General features: G+C 42.8%; 1 protein-coding gene across 8 annotated transcripts in view; it reads left to right on the forward strand.

The window, feature by feature from the left end:
• The window catches only part of LOC133132631 (teneurin-4-like), a 208,475-nt gene extending 198,501 nt beyond the window's left edge, over nucleotides 1-9,974 (forward strand). For all 8 annotated transcript variants that reach the window (XM_061248188.1, XM_061248187.1, XM_061248181.1 and 5 more), the window contains one exon: nucleotides 6,835-9,974. In XM_061248188.1, coding sequence (XP_061104172.1) covers nucleotides 6,835-7,596 — 762 coding nt within the window. In that variant the 3' untranslated portion in view covers nucleotides 7,597-9,974. The remainder of the gene's footprint in view (nucleotides 1-6,834) is intronic.
• Nucleotides 9,975-14,168: the final 4,194 nt, after the last annotated feature.

Genomic DNA, 14,168 nt, shown 5'->3' on the forward strand with positions numbered 1-14,168 from the left:
GCATCTTTATTACCTAGTTAGTGTACAAAATCAAACCCCTTTTTTCACTTTGTCATTGCATGTTTCCACCTGGGTCAAATACGTTTTGGGTTCAAAAACATTTCTATGCTTTGCTGAGTTTGTTTGGTGTATTGGAACCTACCTGTATGAAATACTCTCAAAAGTGCAAACCCCTCCTGGTCCTCTTGGTTGGCTCAGCTGCACTAGGTAAGATCAATCGTGCACAGAAAAGTATTTGAATCCAAAACATGGTTTTCATGTCTCCTGCCCACAGAAGCGTACATAAATAGCACAGTGGAAAGGTCTGGCAAATTAAACAGGGCAGACACAGTGCTAATTGTGCAAACATCAGTTTGTTTATAACAACTCAGGGATAAAAGTTGCTGCTCGGCTGAGTAAAGGTCAAGTCAGTAAAGGGCTATTCAGGGAAAAAGTGTACAGGCCAGGATCGCAGGGAGATGACAAGGCACCCACAACCATGGAACACAACTACAAAATGGTCAGATTAATTAGCGTGCAGGATCGGCTCGACACCAGACAGTCTTCATTGCAGGACACATATAGTCTAGCTTATGTAGATGAAAATCTGCGCATTGCAGGCACCCCATTGTGCAGTAGGGGTCGTTAGTGAGCAATGAGATGCTGTATTCCCAGCCAACTGGACCCTCCCTCCTCTGAATGATACCAGAACCACTGGTGCTTTGCCCTTTGTCAGCACTGGCATGGTCTACATTTTATATCTGTGGGGACCATCTATGCATTATCATTTTTGTGGGTTTCCGTGAGCAATCTAGACAATACCTTGAAGCCTCTCCACTGTCATTTTTTTTATTTAAATTTTTTTATGGTGACAATCACGAATATGAGGTTAGTGATGATTTAAAATCCGATCTCATGCAGTGCCTTTTAGTCTCTGAGATGGAGAGAGATATGTAGTTTCATTTATATAGCGCTTTTCTCACACTCAATTTGCTTTACAGTCACCCAGCGACCCAGCGGGGTCATGCAACAGCAGCCATTTTGCTCCAGAATGAACATCAGCTAGTGTGGAAAGGGAGAGAGCTTTTTTTGGGTAATTAAATCAGTGGATGATTAGGTGGAAATTCTCTTTTACGGCTATGCTGAAAGACCATGGTCTCAATCTCCCTGGCAAACTGTGGAATTAGGCTCCGCTCAGAGGTATCTTTTCAAATCATCACTGAATCCTGATGAGATTTTTCAAGCACACTGCAGGCCTCATAAAGGTATTCACATGGGCTTCAAAAAACTTGGTGAGTGGAATAGAGATGTTATGGTAGATCAGCCGCAAAAGCAATTAGAAAGCAGCAGTCTTACTGGGTTTTAATATGGATTTCATATGCATTCAAGGACACTAAAATCAAATAAATTAAAAACATAAAAAGGCAAAACGGTACAAGTAACCTTGGAGCAGCAATAATATCATTTATTCTATCTCTGTGGCTGTACCCTTTCAGGCAGCCTCTATTACACGCAGAGCCGTGGTACGGCCCAGGAGAGGTCATGCAATTTTATAGAAATAACCGGAAGGCTTTTGTGAGCCACAAGGGAGAGATTGTTTTAGAGATACTGTTGGTAATTTGTTGAGTAAAACTACCCTTTCAAAATTGAAATTAGCAGTGTGTTTCCCCGTAACGAGGACACTTAATCTTTTTGAGTCCTTGTGGAGCTCTCAGATTAGCTATTTTTTTGGGCACTGTTCTCTTCTGACATTAAAAAAGCATGACTCTTCATGCCAGTAAGGGCCGTACATTAATCTAGAATTTAACATTTCACAAAGGGCACCTACCCCACGAAACACCACCAGTGGAGTCATTTACACAAATCATTTACATATTTACATGGGGTTTGTTATTCATCGGAAATGTTATTTTATGACAAAATAACACGTATAAAAGTACCCTAGAGGAATGTATTTATTTGTGCAATCAAAGCATTTTCAGTACTGTATCCTATATCGGTGCCCCCTACCACTCCAACACACACACACAGACACACACAGGTGTCTGTTAGTTCATCTGGACTTTTATGGGAACCTATGAAAATGTCAGCTCTGCATTATAATGCAACAGATTCTGCAGTCGCCCTCTTTGGAACAGGCCTTCTGGTATTCCCCCACCACCACCCCACCCCCCACCCCCCTTCCACCAAATCCAAACCCCAGGTACCCCTTAATTAGTCTTAATCTTTTTTGGGTGTGTCCTACTGAAAACCCTCAGAATGTCAACTCAGCCAGCCCTCCAGGGGGGTTTGCCTCTCTTTAGCCCCCACACACACACACAACACAAACACACATACAACTTCGGGGCCTTCCATGGTTGTTCCATGGCGGCCTTCAAAGCAGCAACAGGACAGAGAGGGGACCCCCCTGTCCCCCTCATCAGGAGTAGAAGGGGGTCAACAGAATGAGAATTTAGGAAGATGGCCAAAGGTTATCCATCAGTTCTTTAGGATGCGAGCACACTTTTTACACTGCAAATTAAGATCAAACACACATGCATTACACACACACACATACTCCATAACCCTCCACCACTGGCTTCAGTAATCTCTTCTGCAGTTTTCTTAAGTAGAGCCTCTCAGTGCCTTCCTGTTACAGAGGTGTAACAGTGTTATCACACCGCCAGGTTTAAGCTTTAAACACCTTCTCATCAGAAGGTTAGAGCCTTCTCCCTATCGCCGCTGACGCTGACATTTTAACATCCGTCATGGACCGCCAACCACTGGTTTGCTTAGTGTGGAGATCCTGGGTTGAGTGTATGTTCATACTTTTGGTATTAAAGGACTGGAGGAACAGACAGAATGGGAGATGGTTTATCTCCTGGTATTTACTACTCTCAGCTGTCCAACAGTGTATGGCAGACACTACACTTACAATGTAAAAAAAAGGTGTTAAACAAATATACAACTGAGGTATGATTATTATTGTGTATGAAACGTTTTGAACTTTTGTTTTTATTTCTGTTTTGTTTAGCCTAAACCTTGTTGTGAAAGGGTTGATTATTAGAATATGTTATGTAAAAATGGTGGGTATAATAAGCTAAAGCTTCAGCCTACACCTTTTTGGTCAATATTGTTATGAATTATTTCTATGTGCATTAATTCTGTAAAATTGATAACAAGGACCGAAATCCCCAGTGAGGACCCATTATGTTCACCTCCCCACTGGGACCCATTACCTCACAGTTTTCACTGAGGAGGCGGAAGCCACATATTTCCCATATTTTCATTGTCTAATTCGGTCTAGAAGGCAGCAGCTTTCATTTGAGGTGGAGGTTCCCGGTTGGGGAGGTCTGCAGCCAGACCCTTCTCAAACTTTCAGCCACTTGTTACATAAAAAAAATGAGTGTTTTTATGGTGCCTTTCTTAACTTTTTGATGGGGAACTTTGCAATGAATGTTTTTAATTCCCGGACAAATGTTTAAATTCTCCTCCATACTTTGCTTTTGCCATCCCTCTTATATAAGTTCATCTTCGTCTGATCTGTCCACAACACCTTTTTCCAGAACTGTGGTTACTCTTTTACTGTGTCACGCCACTCCTCATTGGCATCCACTGGCTTCCTATTGCCGCACGCATCCGATTCAAGGCCCTAGTGCTGGCATTTCAGACTGCTAAGGGGATTGCCCCACCTTACATACAATCCTTAATCACTCCCTACTCCCCAGCTAGACCACTCCGGTCTGCCAGCTCTGGTCACCTTATGGTTCCCTCACTACGAGCACCTGGTGGTCGAGCTGCACGTTCACGCCTGTTTTCCGTTCTGGTTCCTCAGTGGTGGAATGACTTGCCTACCACTGTCAGGACTATTTCAATGCAGACACACCTTTTCAAACTGTACCTTAGTCCTACCTCCTGATCCCCCCCCCCCCTTTTCCAATATCCCTATCCCTCTTGTCTAACCCCCAAAAAATAAAAATAATACTAATAATAATTACACTTATGATGACTGTATGTTTAGAACAGCACTTCATGTGTATTTTACTAGTTATGGAAGAACTTATGCACTTGTAAGTCGCTTTGGATTAAAAGCATCTGCCAAATGACTAAAATGTAAAATGTAAATGTAAGTACTTCTTGGCAAACTGTAGCCTGGCCATCCTGTTTTTGCTACTAACCAGTGGTTTGCATCGTGCACTGTAGCCTCTGTATTTCATGAAGTCTTCTGCTGACAGTGGTCATTGACAAATCCACACCTGACTCCTGAAGTGTGTTTTGATCTGTCGGACAGGTGTTTGCGGATTTTTCTTTAATATGGAGATTTTCCTGTCATCAGCTGTGGAGGTCTTCCTTGGCCTACCAGTCCCTTTGCTATTAGCAAGCTCACTGGCGGTCTCTTTCTTCTTAATTATGTTATGATTTTGGTAAGCCCAAGGTTTGGCCGATGTCTCTAACCGTTTTATTCTTGTTTCTCAGTCTCACAATGGCTTCTTTGACTGTTATTGCCACAACTTTGGTCCTCATGTGAAACAGCAATAATAGTCGCCAAAGGTGATCAAAAGACTAGAGGAAAGCTTTCAGCTCCTTGCATTAAGGAGGCAATTAAACACAACTGAGCAATTACAAAAACCTGTGAAGCCATGTCTCTAGGCTATGGTGCTCTGAAATCGGCGACGATGTATAAACACCGCTGTCATTTCTACATGGCGAAACCAAAATGTATAAAAATACAATTTTATATAATCTCACAATGTGCACTTTAACCACATGTTAATTGTGTGATTCCAAATCTACAATTGTGACAAATCAAGACTTAATGGGTCTTTGTCCCAAACATGACTCTGTATATATTTTAAAAGGTGGACATAAATTAGAGACTGTGCTTGTAACCACAGCAACCTGTGATAATGCACAGTATGAAAGCGAACAGTTTGCATCAATTGAAATTGTACAAATACCTTTATCGCTTATTAATTTGCAATTATTCTTGCTGTGACTCTGGCTGAAGTTCTTTTGCATTAATGGGCTGCCAATTATTTTTTCAGCGTGAGGCAATTGCTGTTTATCACGGCCATTGCAGTCTAGACATGAAATTAGTAACAGGCGGGTTACCAAAGGGATACTGGCAAGAGTTTATTTATTATCTTATTTATCATATCAAAGAAGCTGTCAAAGCCAGGCATGAAAGAGAGGGGAGGCTTTTCACATTCAGGGGGAAAATGTCTGCCAAGGCACTCAAATTTGGTCTCTCATCTCTAACTCTTACACACTACTAAATAAACTATGACCTGAGTGGTATTATTTTATATTATTTGCTTATGTTTTTAATAGTAATAATACTAATTATTATTAATCTAATTATCATTATCATTATTATTGTTGTTGTTATTATTATTATTATTATTATTATTATTATTATTATTATTATTATTCTTCTTTATTTCTGTAGATTTTACAGTGATACCTAATATGCATCCTGATACAAACACAAGACAGGAAGTGAATGAGACTGCATTCATTCAGATTGAATTGGAAGTGGTGGGGAAAACAAGATACTTCTCCCTTCCATAGGTGCATCTTATATTAAAGTCAGATACTGATTTTTTTTTTTGGTTGCCGAATATGTATTCTAGTAGTATTAATCGTGGGGATGTTTTGTATTTGGAGCGCTTCGTTTCACTGCCGAGGGCAAATGCTGTGCTTTTACATTAGCAGGGGCACGGCGATGCAACAAAAATGAAAAAAGGGAATGCCGAAAACAAACAAATGTAATACTGGAGTGGTGGCCTGCTTCCATAGTGACTCTCCAGCAAGCGGGAGGTTCTCATCCCTCTAGTCTCTCCATGGTTCTCATACCCCCTATGGTACAGCACACACCTTTCTTAACATGAAAAGAATAGATAATTCATCATAGCTCGGGTGAAAGAACGTTCAGTGTTTGAAGTGTTAATGGAGCAGCGTGATTCTTTTCTAAGAAAGAAGGATAGACTGAGGGAGCGGAGGAGAACAGCTGAAGCTTCGGAGGAGAGAGACGGCTCCCTGCTGTTGCTCGCCTACAGAGGCGTGCTATTGGGAAGCGTGGCATTCACTGGAGAAACGCAATGGCAGGAGGGTAGGAGTGTGAATCACTGCGGGGTCTTTGTGAGCTGGTAGAAATTCTAGCACGCCGTGTATAGATAAAGACAGTGTAGCAGCTCTGTTGTAAAATCTAGCCTTGCCAGCTTGACCAGTTTGAAAACTGAGCTGGTCAAGCTCATCATATGCTAGTCTAGCTGGGTATGAACTGGTCAACCAGCATGGCTAAGCTGGTCATAAAGCTGGCCTAGTTGGGTATGAGCTGGGCAACCAGCAGGCTGTTTCAAAACATAGCTGGTCTAAACATGTCAACCTGGGAGCTGGTCTGAACTGGTCAACCAGCTAAATCATGCTGAGCTGGGAGCTGGCCTGAACTGGTCAACCAGCTAAACGATGTCAAGCTGGGAGCTTGCATTAACTGGTCAACCAGCTACCAGCTTGAACAGTTTTCTTGAAACAGGGAGTGCTTCACTGCACCCGTTAATGAATGTAGTGTTTGTTTGATGAATGCTGAAGAGTAGTGCATGTACAGCATGGCAGAGGGTGTCAATGAAGCCGGTTTCTCTTTCTGTTCATGCTTGCTGCACAGCTGAACCAGCTCAATGTGATGCGGCCAAATTCTACACCCGGTGGGGGGTCAAACGTTGGATGTGCATCCCAATGTTAGCATTCAGAAATGTTTTCTTTGTTTTGCCACTTGGAGGCATGCAATGTTTAGGCAAAACAACCATGAATTAATTTGTAGCATTTGTAGTACAGGATGATGGCAGTGATGGTAGTTTCTCTTTCTGTGTTTTGCAGTCACTGATGGGGGTGCAGTGCGAGGTACAGAGGCAGGTGCACAACTTTGTGAAGCTGGAACGATTCGGGCAGATCTACGGGGCGGCCAGCGCGGGCTGTCCCCAGGGCCCCGGCCGGACCCTCTTCGCCTCGGGGCCCAGCGTCTTCGGCAAGGGCGTGAAGTTTGCCCTGCGGGCCGGCCGGGTGGAGGCCGACGTCATCAGCGTGGCCAACGAGGACGGCCGGCGGGCTGCGGCCGTGCTCCACGGCGCCCTCTACCTGCAGGGCCTGCACTTCACGGTTGACGGCGTGGACACGCACTACTTTGTCAAGCCGGGCCCCGCCGAGGCCGACCTGTCGCTGGTGGGCATGACGACGGGACGGCGCACCCTGGAGACGGGCGTGAACGTGACCGTGACGCAGGTGAACACGCCGGCGGTCGGGGGGAGGGCGAGGCGCATCACAGACATCGCCCTGGAGCACGGCACGCTCCGCCTCAACACGCGCTACGGCAGCACCGCTGACGAGGAGAAGGCGCGGGTGCTGGAGCTGGCTCGACAGAGGGCCGTCAGTCAGGCCTGGGTGCGCGAGCGCCAAAGACTCAGGGAGGGCGAAGACGGGTCGCGACCCTGGACCGACGGGGAGAGGCAGCAGCTGCTCGGCACCGGTCGGGTGCAGGGGTACGAGGGCTACTTCGTGGTCTCGGTGGACCAGTACCCCGAGCTCTCAGACAGCGTCAGCAACATACACTTCATGAGACAGAGCGAGATGGGCCGGAGGTGACACGGGGGCCAAGTCAGCCCCCGTCACACACGTGTGCATGTGCGAGAAGGACACAGACGGTGTTGAGGACTCTTTGCCAAAGACAGCTGCTTAAGTGGCCACTTTCATTTCTTTCTCTGTGTGTTTAAACTTTTGTTGCACTATACTTAACAATGAGTGCCCATTTTTTACTTTACACTTGCATTTGTTTTTTGCTGTCGATGGACAGTCATTCGAAAGTACAGCTGCTAAACAATGAAGCTGGAGACATTTTTTTGCCCCTTGTTGGTAAAATAAATAAAATACTTGGTGAAGGGGTGGTGGAAAAGCTTGTGTTCTGCGGTGTAAATCACAAACCTGTTCTATACTGCCTGGTCAAGTTTCAGCCAAGGAGGTGCCTTCTCTTTTCCTCCTTGCATTTTATACTTGAAAACCCATAGTCATTCGGAGAACACACGCACACACACACACACACACACACACATGCACACACACTTATATACGTACACAGACATACGTATATGCAGAGACACCGTCACAAACTTGCATATGAGCACATACACGCACAAGCACAAAAGGAAGTACGATGCGACTTGGTACCCATCACCTTTGCTGTTCTTCTGACCTGGGTCCACATGCCTGCTGGTTTCTGTGTTAATGTTCTAATGCTCCTTGACATAGACTCACACAATCTCAAAGCTCCAAAGGGCTGAATTTCCCCTACACATTGCCTGAACTGAAATGCATCCTTTCTTTAAACTTTGACCAAATGGGGAGTGTGTAGGTACCAGTTGTGGTAACAATATCCATTTTATGAAATATTTATTTTCATTTGTTTTGCCCCTTTTGCTATACAAGAGAGACACTAGCAGAAGCATTGTTCATATCATACATGTGGAAACTAAATGACTCATTTTAAACCGCAGCCAGAGAAAAATACTGTTGAAATCATTATCCTGTATAAAAGAGCAAAAGGTACTTTACTGAAATGGTTTTAAATTTCTTTTGACTTGTTTATATATATAACTACAGTATAAGAAATGTGAATTAAGCAGTGTGAACTATTGTCCCATTTATTGCTAACTGTTGTACTTGAAAAATGTTAAAGGGTGTTTCCACATGTGAAATAATGTAAAAACATGTTTGGAAAGCTGTTTTATTAATAAGAATGTTTTTAGAAATGTGGAACTTTAAGTGTACAGGGACGCATTTGACTTGTTTTAGGCCAGCATTCATAATGTCTGAAGTATTTTTTTTGTTTTTTTTGGGGGGGTGCTTGTTTTTGTTCATTTTATCGTATTTTTTTTGTTAGTGATATGTGCTTTTACTGAAAGCATAATTTATCTGTGTCTGTGTCAGAGAGGCTGTCCGAGTGACAAAGGGGAACACAAAATGGAAGATGTAGCACAGTACTACATAAACCTTATATGCCTGATTTTTTTAATATGGAGTCTGCAGGTCTGTTGAACTGTGCTGCAGTCAGTTGAAATGTGAGTAGCCTTAGCTCTGCTCCCTCCCTTGCACATGCTCACTCCCTGATCAGTCCAGCTGCCTACATTTCCCAATGTGCTGTATCCTTTCCCTTTAGATGTTTTTATGCAGTCAGTGTGTTACAGTGCTTATGCTATTACACAGCTTACTCACGTCTGAATCGGTCTTAAGAAGACTTAAAGTGACTTGTCAACAATTCAGATGTTATACCCAGGGTACATAAGGGCCGGTCTTGTTTGGGGATCAAGTTCTTGCCAACTTCTGCATTTCATCACTTAATTAGTCTGATCATTTATTTCGTCTGACATTTTTGATAAAGTCATGAGCTGAAATTGTTGTACTGTGGTCCCATAGAGGAGTGGGTCAACGCTGGTGCATAGAGCTGTTTAGGAAATGAATCATGAATAATTGGTTGGAACAAAAACCTGCGAACACATAGGCCCTATGGGAATGGTGTTGTGCAACCCTTTGTGACACCTTTGCCCACGATCCATGGACATCCAAATAGCACTGGGATCTGAATTTAAAAACTCTAGGGATGCCCCATCTATCATGGGTGTTTCTTGTTACTCTCATGAACTTAAGCCCATTTGAGATGGGATTTGTTCGCTGTTGCAATTTAAATTGTACTGATTTAAATTGTACTGAGAACTGTCCCATTGCTACAAGGCCCTTTTTTATTCTGAAGATTCTTTTTAAATCTTTTTGAGGATTGTTCAGTTTTGTTTTCTGTTCATTTTTTCCCCCTCAACACTTGTTTCCAACACTGTATTCTTTGACTATGTAAATAAGAAAGAAAAACTGCTGTAAATAAAATGCAAATGTAGATGCCTTCTAGAGCTACATTGGTGATCCTGTGTAGTCTTTAGGTAAAAAAAAAAAGAAATAAAAATAATATTTTGTGTTTATATTATCTTCCTGATGGTTTTGCTACAGTAGTTATGATGGGGGTTGCACTTATTTTTAAAACTATAGTTCATGTTCTAGGTTTGTTGATATTATTTCACTTTTAACATATGTTAATTGACAATTTTTATGTGCAATGCACAATATTCTACTTATCAAGGTCTCTGACAACTAGCTGGCTTTACTGTGGCTGGTGTAAGGGCATTATGGGGTTTGTAGTGTAAAGCAAGAAAATACTTCAAGCATCTATGATATGATATGGTAACCTGCTTTTTAAGTTAACATTAGCATTTCTTTGCTTGGCCGTTTGTGCCCTGCACATCTCCCTTCCCGAGGTTTGACTATCGCACTTGATCCATTAGTAAATAGCTGTATGACAGATACCACCTAGTTGCAGTCCTACAAGAAGAAAGGAGCGATGAAAGTGGATGTGCCTCACGTAGCTAGAGTGTGGTTTTGGTACTGTTTGCCAGTCCTATTTATGAAATGGTTGATATATTTGTGGTGAGTCTGTCTGTGGATTTGTTCACTAGAACTTGTGATGAAACCTGTCCATTAATGCTATTGTTCTGAAAGTGGCAAGCAACAATCTGACAGCGCAATTACATAGTTCAACCATTCATTTCACCGCCGCCAAGGCTGCTTTGATGAGTATAAGTTAGTGCGAGCGGAGTCTCCACACAGCAGCTGAAGCAATTAGCACTGTGAAGTAGTCAGGGAAAACTCATGAATTCTGTCTCGCTCAAGTAGACTCTTGCTCTTAACACACAGTGTAACTCTGTGAACATTTACCAAAGAGGACCTATTTGGCGCATTAATGTGTATACATAAATGGCTGACACATGAATATTACTGCAAGGTCCTCTGTAGTGAATGATAATAATAAGTTAAGTTTGTTGTTGAACCAATTTTTGACGACAAACTTAATTAAGCAGCCTAACTGGCCTTGTTAATGTGTGTTCTCCACACAAGCGTAACATTGCTCTGATTGTAATTATGCTTTGTGATTTCATTCTGGCAGGTAAAACGTAAAAAACGGTAAAACGCAATTTATGATTTTATGCAAATGTGGTGCCAACCTGGTTGTAGAAGACAATTAAGCTAATCCAGTGGTGGGGGAACTGTAATAGGGTTAATTTGGAAGCATGACATATTACATTTCACTGTGTGCTATTTGTATAATGTGAGTATGCGTATTATAATCATTGTCATTCTGTTGTTGCATTTAGCACTATGTTCTCCAACCAGAGTCATTGTGTGACTAACCGTCTTTACTGGCAGCATTTTTGAGGATCTTTCACACAGTCCTTTGAACCAGATTGTCTTTGCTGCTACTGCCTTATGGCCAATTCAGCTTTAGAGGGATGACAGATACCACCTAGTTGCAGTCCTACAAGAAGAAAGGAGCGATGAAAGTGGATGTGCCTCACGTAGCTAGAGTAGCGAGAGTCCTGTTTCAGCCAGTAGCAGCAGGGCCAGAATCCAGCACAAGCCCGTTGCATTATTTTCAACACCAGTGCATCCTGACCTCCATCAGGAAGAACAGGTAGTCAGACTCCCCATCTAGCTACAAAACTATATCTACTGCACCCATTGCCTTCAGTGGTTCCTCCACAGTTGGGTTGCCACACGTTCTGGTTTTCCCAGGATTGTTCTCTTTTTTAAGCGACTTCTTTCCCGGGACACAAATTGTCCCAGTTTTTTGTAAATGTCAGAGTTCCAAATAAAACCGGATTCTTCTACTGCTATTCAGTTTTTTCTTCTTTACGTTTAGACATCCAATCCTGTGTCTGTAAACAGGTAAAAATGAATAAAACACAGCGATGATTGGCCATATGCCTATATTTCTTTTTAATTAGTAGCAGAAATACGAAAGCAACTGCTACATGGGCAGTCTGGCGTGTGCATTCACTTCAATGACCCTACCGTAGGAAAGTTCAGCTAGCTACTAGCCTAGAGGTAATCGCCTAATACTTCCGATTTTTTAATTTTTTTTTGTTGCTTTTATAAAATGGTGGGACGGAGACGGACGAGGAGGACGAGAGAACAAAATCAGACAAGCAACCTGCAGCAAAAAATAAAAAAAAACCATATACAACGTACAACTCAGACTGGGCAAAAAGAGAGCACTTTTCTGAATGGATAAGGCCAACCCAAGGAGATCCGTTCTCCACTACATGTATTTTGTGTCCAGCCAAGATAATGATTAAATATGATTATGTGCACATCTCCCCTCTGGTTGCCACAAGGTGCATCTACGTCAGGACAAATAGAGGTAAGAGAGGCAATAGGGAGTCCTACAACTGTTAACATAGTATATTCGCAAATAAGGTTTAACGCCCCGGGTCATGCATCAAATGTCCCTGTTTTTCACAAATCTAATGTGGCAACCCTACTCCACAGTAGGGTCCATAAGTATTTGAACAGTAACACAGTTACTTGTCACGGTTTTACCTGCCTGCTCTTCTGATTTTTTGGGCATTACCTTTTGGCACGTTTTGCCGTCTCTTGTCGTATTTCTGCCAATTTGGGATGCAGTTTCACTTTGGCAATGAGCGCCGCTCAGGTAATCAATACCTTGGTACTGACGACTGATTCCAATTGTCTGCCACGCATGGTCTGATTATTGTTGAAGGTCAGCTTCAGTCTTTCTATTTAAATCCTGCGTTTCTTTGACTTGGGGCTTGGGTCTTATTTCCATTGCACGTTTGTGTCTTTTATTGTGCACTATGGGAAGTATATGACTGACGATACTCATTTACCTGTTGTTGCGAAGGGTATGAGAGCTGAACATGCACCAACCCTTTGTTACCTTACGGTAGTGAGGACTGTCTGTCACAAGTTCACCTTCACATTTTATTTTGTGCACAAATGTCAGACACACGACAGTTGGAAGACAGGATTCCTCTGGGAATTGAGACCCCATTAGCAGCTTCTGTCTAGGCCAAGTATAAGGGTCGTCAGAGCCGAGAAGTGCACTGTATTTCCGTCTTAGTGTATGTTTGTAATGATTTTTCTCATAAATTCTAAATACACAGTCGTTGGAGATCCACCCCATTGTCTTTGTTTCATGATTAATGTATGTTTGCTTTTAGTGTGGGGATTTCACTGAGGCTGAATGCATGGTCATTAGAGACCGCCCCTCTCATTGGTGAGCATTTAGTTGGCGCACTTGTAAGTCTCTTGCCTGGTTTGTTGAGCCAAGGTGAGCATCAGCTAAATCTCTGTGGTGTACGTGGTTTTTGGAGTGTCGCCCCTCTCAGAGAAGAGCTTTGTGAACTCGCCGATAAGCCCGGGGTTCCGTGACTGAGACCTCCGTTGCTGTTTGTGTACATTTCCTACTTCTGTATTAGTATTCCTGCTTCGTCAGTTGAATTCGAGTTTTAATGTTTTTTGTGTATTCTAGTGTCAGTATCAGTAATCCTGCTTTGTCAGTTGAATTAGAGATAGGATGTCTTGTTTGTCTTATCATTATCACTTGCCCGTTCCCAGTCCTAGTTAGGTTATAACACAGTTGGGAGCCTGTGTAGTTTTCTCCCTGATGCTGTTTGCATACCTACTTCCTATTGTTTTACAATCGCTGTTATCAGTAGGGCATGAGGTTGAGTTTCCCTACCGTTTGTGACTCCTCCTGACCATTTTGATAGGTTGTTCTTTTTGTTGGCTAAGTGGGCGGCCTGTAGCGTAGTGGTTAAGGTAAAGGACTGGGACACTGGGTGGTTCTAATCCCGGTGTAGCCACAATAAAATCAGCACAGCCGTTGGGCCCTTGAGCAAGGCCCTTAACCCTGCATTGCTCCAGGGGAGGATTGTCTCCTGCTTAGTCTAATCAACTGTACGTCGCTCTGGATAAGAGCGTCTGCCAAATGCCAATAATGTAATGTAATAATGTGTCGGGGAGTTATTTATTCCCTTTCTTTTTTCCCCTTCCTCTAGGGATACCCCTTGAAAATATCAGTGATTATCCCACGTCTGGTGGGTAACTATTAGAACCCCTCTTGGTCATGTTTGGTCCTCTGACCCCACTCGTTTATGGTGTTGCAAAATGGTGTTTATAGATTTTCCGTTGTGCATTCAATGCAATTCAGCCACATTTGATGATTTGGAAACTTCAAACATATTAACCCATCTTATGTCATCTTATGGTGTTTATATTATATTGTATTATATGACAGAAAGACCTCCATGGGTTTGATA

Source organism: Conger conger, chromosome 7 (assembly GCF_963514075.1).
Source record: "Conger conger chromosome 7, fConCon1.1, whole genome shotgun sequence".
Classification (NCBI taxonomy): Eukaryota; Metazoa; Chordata; class Actinopteri; order Anguilliformes; family Congridae; genus Conger; species Conger conger.